Source organism: Bubalus bubalis, chromosome 7, assembly GCF_019923935.1.
Source record: "Bubalus bubalis isolate 160015118507 breed Murrah chromosome 7, NDDB_SH_1, whole genome shotgun sequence".
Lineage (NCBI taxonomy): Eukaryota > Metazoa > Chordata > Mammalia > Artiodactyla > Bovidae > Bubalus > Bubalus bubalis.
The window spans coordinates 33,576,257-33,591,705 of record NC_059163.1 but is presented as its reverse complement, the minus strand read 5'-3'; the positions used below and the strand labels follow the sequence as shown (position 1 = coordinate 33,591,705).

Below are 15,449 nucleotides of genomic sequence, written 5' to 3'. Positions count from 1 at the left end.
TGTTCGCTGTAGCAGTTGGACTAGCCTATGTGTGTTAGGCATGTGCCTGGAAGCCAGGTTGATAGGCATCCCAGGTCCCTCACAGACCAATTCCCAGGCCTTTGACTACAAAGGGTGGGAACTTGGTCATTGCAGGTTGATGGCTTCTCTCACTGAGGATGACTCTCACAGCGAACATGGTGGAAGTCAGCAGGTACTGGAGGGATGAAGGTCTCTTGTATACAGCCAGCCCCCTATCTCTCCCTCCACTTTATGTCTCCCTTCTGTGACACCTTTTCCCCTTCAAACTTATCTTAGTGCTCCTTTATAGTTAGTTTCATTTGATTGGGGTGGTTTGGTATTTGTTTTATTTGTTAGAAAGTAGGAAAGTATATCATATTTTCTGCAACATTACTGACTTTCCCATAAGGGGAATGTGAGCCCCAAATCCTATTAGAAGTCTCCTGGACATTTTACTTCTCTTTATTTAGTGTGAGCTTTGTATGTAGCAGAAGAAAATGTATGTGGTAGAATTTTGGTTATCAAGGATGGTCATAGAATATCATTTAATGTTAAAAGTCAGTATACATGTATATATGTAATATACATGTAATAAATGTATATTTATTTATAAATATAATAATGAAAAGTCAGTATACATGACCAGGAAGGCTGAAAAATGATTTTTAAAATTGTAAAATAAGAAACTCTACAATTTTAATTTATGGTGGATATTTTACTTTAGCTTACATAATCATGTGTTAGGCACAATTACATTACAAGGAATTGAGATTTAGTTTGACATTGCCATTTACAATGCCATGTTTTTCTTTGGAATATAATTGATTTAAAAAAAAAGGCGGATACCATATTCTTAATCATTTCTAATTATTTTATGAAGAAGTTATCACTGTTGTGCATGGGGATTCTATCAAAATGTATTTAAAGGATTTTCCTGGTTTTCTAACAACAGAGAAATTAGACAATCTGTTTTTTAAATTCATAGTTGTTGGGAGGGGAAAAGATTCAAGATTTAAAGGACAAGTCTTATTTTTTGGTATTAAATCAGAAGCAACCACATTTGGAAATACTTAATTAGAAACAATGAACAGAGTTGGAATACCTAATGCCTGTGAGACATATGCTAGAGTTCAGGGGGAGGAATAAGAAAATAAAAAGACACAGTCCCTGATCTTGGCACTTATAGTCTTATTTGAAATACATTATTTTACTTTCTCCAATTTTGTGTTGGTACAGAAAAACAGAAATGTCTCTCAGTTTGGATTCCCACTGGCTGTGAGGCAGTTTTAGTTTTACTTTCATAACCTTTTTGAGCTCCATTTTTTTTCCTGCTTTTGGGGGAAAATGAAATGACAGCTTTCCTGAATTTGTATTCTGAAGAATCTGTGAGGAGATGACTAAAATTGTTTTAAATTGGAAATAAGCTAGAGAGAATCTCTTTACGGTTCATGTTAATGCTTCTTCCAACAGGCTTCAACCTTCATAAAGATTCTGTTTCTTTGATACTATGGAAGCTAACCCCCAGAACTGGCCTCTGGGAGTCAGGATACCTGTGCTTTAATACCGCCCCTGCCCCGCCCCCCGCCGCCAATGCTTGCAGGTCCCATGTTTGACACCTTCCCTGAGCCTGTGAAGTGAAGTGAAGTCGCTCAGTCGTGTCCGACTCTTTGCGACCCCATAGACGGTAGCCTACCAGGCTCCTCCATCTGGTGCAATTATTGCCTACCCGTTCATGCTTTTGAAAAGATCCAACATGAAAATTCACATACAGGGCTGAATTAAAAACCCATAGTGATGCCCAAGTTAAATATGAAAAAAAAAAATCATAAAACTAGACTTTACCTCATAGCAAATTTTTATTTTAGTTTTAATCCACACTGACATACATTTATCAAGGGTGAATTCTTGAAATGAGAGAATACATTGACCTAAATTCTTATGAAAAATACAAAGAGGATTGTGAAGGGAGGGAACCACAAAGATGGTAAAAGGACTTACGTGTGAGTGTAAATGATGGTTTGTATATAGTCAAAGGCATGGGTTCTCTCTTCAGACTTTGATATAGAATCCTTTCAATTTTTTTCCTGACTTGCTCAGCACTATTGGTGGATGGGAATTGAAACACAAGCACCATACGAATGTTCATACCATTTTGATCTGGACTAAAGAGGAAAAAGCAGATAGAGGTAATCATAATAAAGTCAGTTCTCTAACCAGGAACTATTTTTACACATTATGATTCACACTAGATTTAATGAAACATAGTGAGTGGCATGTGTGCATATCAGATTTTTAAATGATCTCTAGGAATACCGGCTAAGATAAATAGCTGGAAAAAACATTATTCTTGCCTCTAACTTAGTTCACCATCTAGCTGTGAGATAATTTTAGTTTCGTAACCTTTTTGAACTTCAAAAAGAGGAGGTTGTGGGAGGAGGAGAGGTTCGTGAAATCATGCTTTACACGTGCACTTAAGTGATTTGCTTTTTAAGGGATTCTAAACCAAGTTGTAACCAAGGTCATTATTCCTCAGTTGTGGTGTGGCAAAGACAATGCTTTGTACTCACCAAACCCTTCTTCTAAGCTTTGTCTTCTAAGCAAGAGCTAAATTTCATTTCCTCGCCTTCCTTGAAGTTTATTGAAACTCTCTAGTGAATCCTGGACAATGAAATGTGGGAAGAAATGATGTACCTGCTCCCAGACCTGGCCCTGGAAGAATCCCTGTACCATCCTCCATGCTGTCACTCTTCCCTTATTTGCCACCCAGAGATTCAGTGGGCAAGTCCATTCTACAATCCCAATCATTCCTACATCCACTTATGCCACATCTGTTTGGACTGTACCATGGAAATTAAATAGATCTTTATTGTGTTGAGCCATTGGTATTTTGGGGCTTGGTAGTCAGTTAATGTGAGTTTGAAACATGGATGATTAAAGAAAGCAATTATAAAAGGAGATCATTTGATAAGTTCAAATATAAAAATTTACAATAATGTGTAGAGGTCTAGAAACCTTCTAGTTATATTTTGAGAACAAATTTAGTTGGAAATATACAAAAAATGAAGGAAGAAAGGAGAGTAGAAAGGGGAAAAGGGATAGAAAAGACATGGACTCTTGACCATATGTATATTTACCATCAAGAAGTGAAGTAAATAAGTATTACAAATATATATGTGTATTTCCATATTTATGTATATGCATATTATCACATGTGTATATATATCTCTATATATAGATATATATGTTGTTTAGCTACTAAGTTATGTCTGACCCTTTGCAATCCCATGGTCTGTAGCCTGCCAGGTTCCTCTGTTCATTGGATTTTCCAGGCAAGAATACTGGAGTAGGTTGCCATTTCCTTCTTCAAGGGATCTTCCGACTCAGGGATCAAATCTGAGTGTCCTGCCTTGCAGGTGGATTCTTTATCACTGCATCACCTTTGAAGCTCGTGTGTATAAATATGTATGTGTGTAAACTGATATCACAATAAAAATTTTAAAATTTCATCAATTTTTATCAAAATTGATAGAAAACAAGATATATTATTTCAGTAAATGCCAAGCCTTTTGGACTTTCTATTAAAATATATTCAGGATAAATTCCAGTAACTTTAGCCTCTGATAATGCATATCTTCAATTTATATATGTTGCCTTTTATCAGAACAGAGTGAAAAGGCATTAGAAATAAAATAATGCAGGAGCATTCGAGGAAAAACCTTATTGAAGAGAAAATCATAGTCTGGTTTTTGGGTAGGTGGAACTGTGGTGTTGGAGAAGACTCTTGAGAGTCCCTTGGACTGCAAGGAGATCCAACCAGTCCATTCTGAAGGAGATCAGCCCTGGGATTTCTTTGGAACAAATGATGCTGAAGCTGAAACTCCAGTACTTTGGCCATCTCATGCGAAGAGTTGACTCATTGGAAAAGACTCTGATGCTGGGAGGGATTGGGGGTAAAGGAGGAGAAGGGGATGACAGAGGATGAGATGGCTGGATGGCATCACTGACTCAATGGACGTGAGTCTGAGTGTACTCCAGGAGTTGGTGATGGACAGGGAGGCCTGGCATGCTGTGATTCATGGGGTCTCGAAGAGTCGGACACGACTGAGAGACTGAACTGAACTGAAAGTGAGGATAATCAAAAGGGGCTGGCCTTAATGGGCTAAGTCACTTCAGTGGTGTCCAACTCTTTGAGACCCTAGGACTATAGCCCACCAGGCTTCTCTGTCCATGGGATTCTCCAGGCAAGAATACCAGAGTGAGTTGCCATGCCCTCCTCCAGGGGATCTTGCCATGCCCTCCAACCCAGGGATCAAAACCATGTCTCCTGCATCTCTTTCATTGGCAGGCAGATTTTTTACCACTGCCGCCACCTGGGAAGCCCCAAGCCAAGTTTACATACCTTAATTTGATAACATGAGATTTGATAAACCGACCCTCTCCAGAATGTTGAAATATCCTAGACATCTGAATAGAAAAAAATTTAAAGTGTTAATCCTAAGAAAGTGTTACTCCTCATCTTATCCAGAGACTTATGGAAAAGGTAAGGATGCCAGTTTATTCCCAGACTTGTGAACTGGCTATCTGCAGTGGTAAGACTTCAACCAACTTCTAATCCTTGTAAAACTGAACAATCTTATCATAATAGTTTGATTCTGCTCTAAAATGATGCAACAGAGTTGTGTACGTTGTAGAGTTGTGTTGAGGATTAAAAGAAACAATGTATACCACATGTCACACATTGCCTGATATACTAAATACTATTCATAATGTTCATTTTGATTGTCAAATAATTTAAACTATTGGCGCTATTTTTCAAGGCAGTGTTTCTCACTTTCAAGAAAACCTACCATATATTTGTCTCATTCTCCAATATGGCATTCTAGTCTACTATTGATATCAATTTGCTCATTTCTCACATGAATATACCTTATGAGAGCATTTGGCATAATATGTATCAACATCTGTCATGTGACTCTGACACCCTCACACACAATCATCTCTTTGGCAGGTCTATATTTCATCACATTTCATACTGTCAGCATTTTATTACTTGGCTTTTCTAGTCTGAACCTTTGAAGGATTTTGGATATTCTGTGAAATTATCTCCTAAAGGTACCTGATTCCCGAGGTACCCTGCCTTCCAGTATTGAGGCACTGCCTGAAAAGATTAAAAAAAAACCACCAGAGTGAAAGTCAAAATTCAGAAATTGCAGGTCCATGTAAGTTTACGTAGGGCCCAGTTCCATGGTAAATCATGCCCCCCTTGGGAAGAGGGAATATTGGTTCCCTTACCCAATAGATTCTTCCTTTTCCTTGATTCCTCTAAATTAATAACAGTGCTCAGTAGATTTTACCTTGTTAAATATTCAATCTCCCTCTCTTCCTTCCATCCCACTGCTGTGGTCTAAAATCAGCTCCTTCGAAACTTGTGTTCAGGTTTTTGCAGTGGTCCTCTCACTGGCACCTTTACGTGGTTCAACTCTGTCTTTCCTCCCCTACTTGTTACCCAACATGCCAGCAGCCAGGATGATATCCCTAAAGCACAAGTCTGAGTATATTACACTCCTGCTTGAAACCCAGCATCTCTTAGTATGAGCTCCACAATCTTAACCCTTCATGGGTCTTGTTGTTATTGCTGTTTAGTCACTCAATTGTATCTGACTCTTTGAGAACCCATGGACTGCAGCATGCCAGACTTCTCTGTTCTTCATTATCTCCCAGAGTTTACTCAGACTCATGTCCATTGAGTCGGTGATACCATCCAACCATCTCATCCTCTGTCGTCCCCTTCACCTTCTGCCTTCAATCTTTCGCAGTTATCAGGGTCTTCTCTAATGAGTCAGTTCTTCACATCAGGTGGCCAAAGTATTGGAGCTTCAGCTTCAGCATCAGTCCTTCCAATTAATATTCAGGGTTAATTTTCTTTAGGATTGACTGGCTTGATCTCCTTACAGTCCAAGGGACTCTCAAGAGTCTTCTCCAGCACTACAGTTCAAAAGTATCAATTCTTTGGCGCTCAGCCATCTTTATGGTCCAACTCTTACATCTGTATATAATTACTGGAAAAACCATAGCTTTGATTATATGGACTTTTGTGAGCAAAGTGATGTCTCTGCTTTTCAATACAGTGTCTAGGTTTGTTATAGCTTTTCTTCCAAGGAGCAAGCAAATTCTAGTTTTACGGATGCAGTCACCATCCACAGTGCTTTTTGGGGCCCAAGAAAACAAAGACTGTCACTGTTTCCATTTTTTTCTCCATCTGATTGCCAGAAAGTTATGGGACTGCATGCCATGATCTTACTTTTTTGAATGTTGAATTTTAAGCCAGCTTTCTAATTACCCTCTTTTATCCTCATCAAGAAATTCTTTAGTTCTTCTTTGCATGCTGCCATTAGAGTGGTATCATCTGCATATCACAGGCCTTTTAAAATCCTACCCCTATTATCTTCTCTATTACCTGTTCTTTCCTAATCTCACTGGCCTGGTTCACACCTTTACAATTTTGCACATTCATTTCCCTCTTCCTTCAGTATACTTTTTTTTTTCAGGTAAGTTTCTTCAATGACAATTATGGTGTTCTCCAGTGACAACTAACTTGTCTTTGACTTGCCTTCCTCAAACAAAATTAAATTCTCCTTTTCATGGCAAATAGATGGAGAAACAGTGGAAACAGTGGCAGACTTTATTTATTTATTTTTTTGGCTCCCAAATCACTGCAGATGGTGACTGCAGCCATGAAATTAAAAGACGCTTACTCCTTAGAAGGAAAGTTATGAGCAACCTAGACTGCATATTAAAAAGCAGAGATATTACTTTGCCAACAAAGGCCCATCTAGTCAAGGCTACAGTTTTTCCAGTAGTCATGTATGGATGTGAGAGTTGGACTATAAGGAAAGCTGAGTGCTGAAGAATTGATGCTTTTGACTGTGGTGTTGGAGAAGGCTCTTGAGAGTCCCTTGGACTGCAAGAAGATTCAACCAGTTCATCCTAAAAGAGATCAGTCCTGAATGTTCATTTGAAAGACTGATGTTGAAGCTGAAACTCCAATACTTTGGCCACCTCATGCGAAGAGTTGACTCATTGGAAAAGACCCTGATGCTGGGAAAGATTGAGGGCAGGAGGAGAAGGGGATGACAGAGGATGAGATGGTTGGATGGCATCATCGACTCAATGGGCATGAGTTTGGGTAAACTCTGGGAGTTGGTGATGGACAGGGAGGCCTGGCATTGCTGCAGTCCATGGGGTTGCAAAGAGTTGGACATGACTGAGTGAACTGAACTGAACTGAAGCCACCCCAGCATCTTGCACATGATTCTATTGTAGCAATTATCACACTGGTTTACAATTGTCTTTCCCACTCTGGACTGTATGTTCAGTGTTTGACACAATGCCTGGTCCACAGTAAATGCTCAATGTATGTTTGATGGATTCAATAAATTAATGAATAAATGAGAAAATGAATGAAAGATCCAGAATACCATAAAGGAGATAAAATAATAACATGGTTGTTTTTGCTTTATCTGAAAATCATGTTGTCAAGGGTAAGTAGAACTCTATGGGAATCTAAAAGCAAGGCAGAAGCCAGGAGACCCCAGTAGTGACCCCCACCCCCTTCATAAGTGGTCATTCCAGGGGTTTGGGACAGTTCTGATTTATGTCACTTATGATTCACTAATCTTTTCAGAACACATTTCATTTTCAGTTCTCAAGGAACAAGGAGAAAATGTGATGTTAAGATCTCTGCATGTGTGTAGGCATGCTCACATGTCTGACTCTTTTGTGATCTTATGGATCATAGCCTTTGCTCGTCTGTCCATGGACTTCCCCAGGCAAGAATACTGGAGTAAGTAGCCATTCCCTTCTTCAGAGGATCTTCTTGACCCAGGGATCAAACCCACATCTCCTGTATCCTGCTTTGGCAGGCAGATTCTTTACCACTGAGTCATCTGGGAAACCCTTAAGATCTTTAGCACTTTAATATAAATGGCTTCTGAAATTCTGAACTGTGTACATAATGGCACTGTAGGAAAGGATGAGGATTCTGTCATATCAGAGTGTAAGAAATTACTAAGAATCTATTTGAACTAAATTGTTATATTAATAAGATCATGGTCCCTTGAGGAGTCGACCTCTATTTAAAAAATGAGTAGCTTCTGGTATAGTACACTATTCGTGTAACCACTAATAATAGCTTACATGTATTAAGTCCATACTACGTGGTAGGCATTGGACCAACTCCTTAGTCAACTTCATACAGCCTTGAGGAGAGTATTTTCTTTATTCTCATCAGTCCCATTTTATAGGTGAAAAAACTGAAGCTCAAGACACTTAATTGTCTAAATTGGCATTAGAAGTGGTTGTTCTGCCATGTGAACCCAGGATATCTGGCTCAACATCTTGTATTCTTAAGCTTTAAGTGACATTGACAACCCTGAGTTACTTATATGCCTGATGACAGATTTTCAGGTTGGTGGGGGTAGAGGTTTGGGGGCAGGAAGCCCTTAAAGAAGTCCTCAAAGCAGCTTTATTTCCTGAATCTAAACCTAATAAAAGATAATCTCCTAGGAATTTGCTTTTTTTCTGCTTCTAGTTTAATAGGGCTATGGGAACCACTTTTTTTTTGAACACCTAATCATTGTTGTAACCAATTTCTGGAGAAGTTAAATCTATGTTTATATTTATCTACTGGAAGCTCAATATATATATAAGTAAATGTTATATTTAGTCCAAATTACAAAAAATTAATTGTATCCTTCTTTTTTTTAATGGTCTAAACTTAAGAATGGTTTGGCTTGGAAACTAACAGAGATCATTCTGTTGTCTTTGAGATTGCATCCAAGTACTGCATTTCAGACTCTTTTGTTGACTATGATGGCTACTCCATTTCTTCTAAGGGATTCTTGCCCACAGTAGTATATATGATGGTCATCTAAGTTAAATTCACCCATTCTAGTCCATTTTAGTTCCCTGAATCCTAAAATGTCGACGTTCACTCTGGCCATCTCCTGTTTGACCACTTCCAATGTGCTTTGATTCATGGACCTAACATTTCAGGTTCCTATGCAAGATAGTTCTTTATAGCATCACACCTCACATTCATCACAAGTCACATCCACAACTGAATGATTTCTGTTCATTTCCAAGGCAAACCACACAATATCAGGGTAATCTAAGTCTATGCCCAGACCAATAATGCTGCAGAAGCTGAAGTTGAACAGTTCTATGAAGACCTACAAGACCTTTTAGAACTAATACCCAAAAAAGATATCATTTTCATTATAGGGGACTGGAATGCAAAAGTGGGAAGTCAAGAAACACCTGGAGTAACAGACAAATTTGGCCTTGGAGTACAAAATGAAGCAGATCAAAGGCTAACAGAGTTTTGCCAAGAGAACACACTGGTCATAGCAAACACCCTCTTCCAAGAACACAAGAGAAGACCCTACACATGGACATCACCAGATGGTCAATACTGAAATCAAACTGATTATATTCTTTGCAGTCAAAGATGTAGAAGCTCTATACAGTCAGCAAAAACACCAGGAGATGACTTTGGCTCAGATCATGAACTCCTTATTTCCAAATTCAGACTTTAATTGAAGAAAGTAGGGAAAACCACTAGACCATTCAGGTATGACCTAAATCAAATCCATTACAGTTATACAATGGAAATGGGAAATAGATTTAAGGGACTAGATCTGATTGATAGAGTACCTGGTGAACTATGGATGGAGGTTCGTGACATTGTACAGGAGACAGGGATCAAGACCATCCCCAAGAAAAAGAAATGAAAAAAGCAAAATGGCTCTCTGAAGAGGCCTTACAAAAAGCTGTGAAAAGAAGAGAAGCAAAAAACAAAGGAGAAAAGGAAAGATATACCCATTTGAATTCAGAGTTCCAAAGAATAGCAAGAAGAGATAAGAAAGCCTTCCTCAGTGATCAATGCAAAGAAATAGAGGAAAGCAATAGAATGGGAAAGACTAGAGATCTCTTCAAGAAAATTAGAGATACCAAGGGAGCATTTCATGCAAAGATGGGCACAATAAAGGATAGAAATGGTATGGACCTAACAGAAGCAGAAGATATTAAGAAAAGGTGGAAAGAATACACAGAAGAACTGTGCAAAAAAGATATTCATGACTCAGATAATCACAATGGTGTGATCACTCACCTAGAGCCAGACATCCTGGGATGTGAAGTTAAATGGGCCTTAGGAGACATCACTATGAAAAAAGCTAGTGGAGGCAATGGAATTCTTGTTGAGCTAGTTCAAGTCCTAAAAGATGATGCACTGAAAGTGCTGTACTCAATATGCCAGCAAATTTGGAAAACTCAGCAGTGGTCACAAGACTGGAAAGGTCAGTGTGCATTCCAATCACAAAGAAAGGCAATGCCAAAGAACGTTCAAACTACTACACAATTGCACTCATCTCACACACTAATTAAGTAATGCTCAAAATTCTCCAAGCCAGGCTTCAACAATATGTAAACTGTGAACTTTCAGATGTTCAGGCTGGTTTCAGAAAAGGCAGAGGAACCAGAGATAAAATTGCCAACATCCGCTGGATCATCGAAAAAGCAAAGGAGTTCCAGAAAAACATCTATTTCTGCTTTATTGACTATACCAAAGCCTTTGACTGTGTGGATCACAATAAACTGTGGAAAGTTCTGAAAGAGATGGGAATACCCTACCACATGGCCTGCCTCTTGAGAAATCTGTATGCAGGTCAGGAAGCAACAGTTAGAACTGGACATGGAACAACAGACTGGTTCCAAATAGGAAAAGGAGTACATCAAGGCTGTATATTGTCACCCTGATTATTTAACTTATATGCAGAATACATCATGAGAAACGCTGGACTGGAAGAAGCACAAGCTGGAAGCAAGATTGCTGGGAGAAATATCAATAATCTCAGATATGCAGATGACACCACCCTTATGGCAGAAAGTGAAGAAGAACTAAAGAGCCTCTTGATGAAAGTGAAAGAGGAGAGTGCAAAAGTTGGCTTAAAGCTCAACATTTAGAAAACTAAGATCATGGCATCTGGTCCCATCACTTCATGGGAAATAGATGAGGAACAGTGGAAACAGTGTCTGACTTTGTTTTGGGGGACTCCAAAATCACTGCAGATAGTGATTGAAACCATGGAATTAAAAGATGCTTATTCCTTGGAGGTTAAAGCATCTGCCTGCAATGCAGGGGATCTGGGTTTGATCTCTGGGTTGGGAAGATCCCCTGGAGAAGGAAATGGCAACCCACTTCAGTATTTTTGCCTGGAGAATCCCGTGGACAGAGGAGCCTGGTGGGCTACAGTCCACGGGGTCGCAGAGTCGGACATGACTTAGTGACTTCACTTTATTTTACTTTACTCCTTGGAAGGAAAGTTATGACCAACCTAGACTGCATATTAAAAAGCAGAGACATTACTTTGCCAACAAAGGTCCGTCTAGTCAAGGCTACAGTTTTTCTTGTAGTCACGTATAGATGTGAGAGTTGGACTATAAAGAAAGATGAGTGCCAAAGAATTGATGCTTTTGAACTGTGGTGTTGGAGAAGACTCTTGAGAGTCCCTTGGACTGAAAGGAGATCCAACCAGTCCATCCTAAAAGAGGTCAGTTCTGAGTGTTCATTGGAAGGACTGATGTTGAAACTGAAACTCAAATACTTTGGCCACCTGATACGAAGAGCTGACTCATTGGAAAAGACCCTGATCCTCGGAAAGATTGAAGGCAGGAAGGAGAAGGGTGTGACAGAGGATGAGATGGTTGGATGTCATCACCGACTCAATGGGCATGAGTTTGGGTAAACTCTGGGAGTTGGTGATGGACAGGGAGGCTTGTCGAGCTGCAGTCCATTTGGTCGCAGAGTGGACACTACTGAGGGACTGAACTGGACTGAACTGAAACCTAAGAATAGATTACTAGAGGGTACTCCATTTTAAACAAGATAATGACTAAGCCCATTTGTTGCGGTTCAGTCACTAAGTCATATCCAACTCTTTGCTACCCCATGGAGTGCAGTAGCCCAGGCTGCCCTCTCCTTTACTGTCTTCAGCAGATTGCTCAAATTCATGTCCATTGAGTTGATGATGTTATCCCACCATCTCATCCTCTGTTGCCCTCTTCTCCTCATGCCCTTAATCTGGTAAAATGAAAATAAAACATTTTCCTTAAAATCAGACACAAACTGTTGTCCTTGATGTGACTCCAGGATCAAAATTAAAATAGCATAATTGAAAAAATATGTATGACTCTGACTAAAAGTACACCCAGTAACTAAAAGTTACTGTCTTTGGCAGGCTTGAGCTTGTGTCTTCCCTCTGGCTGGGAACTACATGCAGATTAGGTCTTTATGGAAGATTAGTAGTTACTGGTGAGAACTAGGAAATCCCTTTCTGGGTCCACCCATGAAAGTAATCAGACAAGTTCTGCAGATACCCTGCTTCTTTCAGGGGAAAAGCTACCAGCAGAGGACAAACATACACACACACACACACCCCAACCAAACAAAAAAACACTCCCCTCCCAAACCACACTAGACTGCTTTCCTCTCCAAGGAAGCTTTCTGCTAGCTCAAAGAGATGTTTACTTCCTCTGAACCCCTAAAATACTGATTGTTTGAGTCACATATTTGACTATTATATTTTGCAGTGTGGCAGCTCTAGTATTATCATTTCAATCTTATAAACTCTTACATGTCATATCATTTGCTACATAAATTTTCTTTTTCTATTATTGTCCATGTCTAAACTTCCACATATAAACAATATTATACACTCCAAATAAGGAAGTAACTGTACTATGTAGACCTTGGCATTTTTCATTAGCTTGCACAAAGGAGGTACACAATAACATTTTCATAAATTCATTGATTCTCCAGCTATGGTTAATCTTAATCAGTGTTACGAAGAAAAAGAAATGCTGGCTTTTGCAGTGCTTCAAGACTCTTGCATTATATCCCATTGTTTCCTTTTTTTTCCTCTTTATTTGTTCATTCAGAACAATTGGCTAGAGTATCCTATATTTCAGATACTGTGACAATACTGGATAAAGAGTAGGAACAAAAAGCTGTGGTCCCTGGGCTCATAGAATAGAGAGATAGCCAGTAATAAATAAATAGTTAAATACAAAGGCAGGAATTTGCTGGTGGTCCAGAGGTTAGAACACACTCTCACTGCTGAGGGCTTATGTTCAATCCTCACCAGAGAATTAAAATGCCACAAGCTGTGGAGTGGCCCCCCAAAAGGTAACTAAAACAGTAAGGTAATACAGGATAATGGCTGAGGGTCTATAATTACTTCCAGAAAGGTAACATGATACATGAAGGATACATGAAGGATCAGAAGGATCAGAAGAAGTAAGCAACAGAAAAAGTAGGATCAGGGGGCAGTTCCAGATAGAAGGAAAAGAATGTGTAGGTAATCTCAAAGAATTGATGCTTTTGAACTGTGGTGTTGGAGAAGACTTTTGAGAATCCATCAAGGAGATCCAACCAGTCTATCCTAGAGGAAATCAGTCCTGAATATTCATTGGAAGGACTGATGTTGAAGCTGAAACTCTAATACTTTGGCCATCTGATATGAAGAACTGACTCATTTGAAAAGACCTTGATGCTGGGAATGACTGAAGGCAGGAGGAAGGGCATGACAGAGGATGAGATGGTTGGATGACATCACTGACTCAATGGACATGAGTTTGAGTAAGTTCTGGGAGTTGGTAATGAACAGGGAAGCCTGGCATACTGCAGTCCATGGGATCACAAAGAGTCAAACATGACTGAGTGACTGAACTGAACTGAATCTCAAAGAAGACCATTATGGTCAGAGAATAGTAAGCAAGGAGGAGAATGTAAGAGTTGGAGGAATAGTCAGAACCTCTGGTTGTTAGATGCCAGCAGCTTTCCTCCTCCCAGTGTGACAACAAAAAGATGTCTCCAAGATTGCAAAATATCTTTAGGGAAACATAAGTGCCCATAATTGGAAATCACTGGACCAGACTGTGGATCAAGGCAACTCAACCATAAAGGGAGTCTCTCTGCTCTAAAAGCCCCCAGGAGAGACTCAGCACTTGGAAATACCACATGTGAAAAAGAAGACAGAGTTAAAAGAGGTTATAAAAGCTTGTCACATTTGTATACACTGGTAAAAACCAGTTTTAAAGAATGCACTTTGATACAAAAAACCTCGAATAGCCAAAGCGATCTTGAGAAAGAAGAATGGAACTGGAGGAATCAACCTACCTGACTTCAGGCTCTACTACAAAGCCACAGTTATCAAGACAGTATGGTACTGGCACAAAGACAGAAATATAGATCAATGGAACAAAATAGAAAGCCCAGAGATAAATCCATGCACATATGGACACCTTATCTTTGACAAAGGAGGCAAGAATATACAATGGATTAAAGACAATCTCTTTAACAAGTGGTGCTGGGAAATCTGGTCAACCACTTGTAAAAGAATGAAACTAGAACTCTTTCTAACACCATACACAAAAATAAACTCAAAATGGATTAAAGATCTAAATGTGAGACCAGAAACTATAAAACTCCTAGAGGAGAACATAGGCAAAACACTCTCTGACATACATCACAGCAGGATCCTCTATGACCCACCTCCCAGAATATTGGAAATAAAAGCAAAAATAAACAAATGGGACCTAATTAACCTTAAAAGCTTCTGCACATCAAAGGAAACTATTAGCAAGGTGAAAAGACAGCCTTCAGAATGGGAGAAGATAATAGCAAATTAAGCAACTGACAAACAACTAATCTCGAGAATATACAAGCAATTCCTACAGCTCAACTCCAGAAAAATAAATGACCCAATCAAAAAATGGGCCAAAGAACTAAATAGACATTTCTCCAAAGAAGACATACAGATGGCTAACAAACACATGAAAAGATGCTCAACATCACTCATTATCAGAGAAATGCAAATCAAAACCACTATGAGGTACCATTTCACACCAGTCAGAATGGCTGCGATCCAAAAGTCTACAAGTAATAAATGATGGAGAGGGTGTGGAGAAAAGGGAACCCTCTTACACTGTTGGTGGAATGCAAACTAGTACAGCCACTATGGAGAACAGTGTGGAGATTCCTTAAAAACTGGAAATAGAACTGCCTTATGATCCAGCAATCCCACTGCTGGGCATACACACTGAGGAAACCAGAATGGAAAGAGACACGTGTACCCCAAGTTCATTGCAGCACTGTTATAATAGCCAGGACATGGAAGCAACCTAGATGTCCATCAGCAGATGAATGGATAAGAAAGCAGTGGTACATATACACAATGGAGTATTACTCAGCCATTAAAAAGAATACATTTGAATCAGTTCTAATGAGGTGGATGAAACTGCAGCCTATTATACAGAGTGAAGTAAGCCAGAAAGAAAAACACCAATACAGTATACTAACGCATATATATGGAATTTAGAAAGATGGT

General features: G+C 39.3%; 1 protein-coding gene across 2 annotated transcripts in view; it reads right to left on the bottom strand.

The window, feature by feature from the left end:
* Positions 1–15,449, bottom strand: part of TMPRSS11F (transmembrane serine protease 11F) — a 96,624-nt gene that overhangs the window by 21,598 nt on the left and 59,577 nt on the right. For both annotated transcript variants that reach the window (XM_044945832.2, XM_025289986.3), the window contains 2 exons: positions 4,400–4,464; positions 1,999–2,162 (listed from right to left, as the gene is read on the bottom strand). In XM_044945832.2, coding sequence (XP_044801767.2) covers positions 1,999–2,162; positions 4,400–4,464 — 229 coding nt within the window. The remainder of the gene's footprint in view (positions 1–1,998; positions 2,163–4,399; positions 4,465–15,449) is intronic.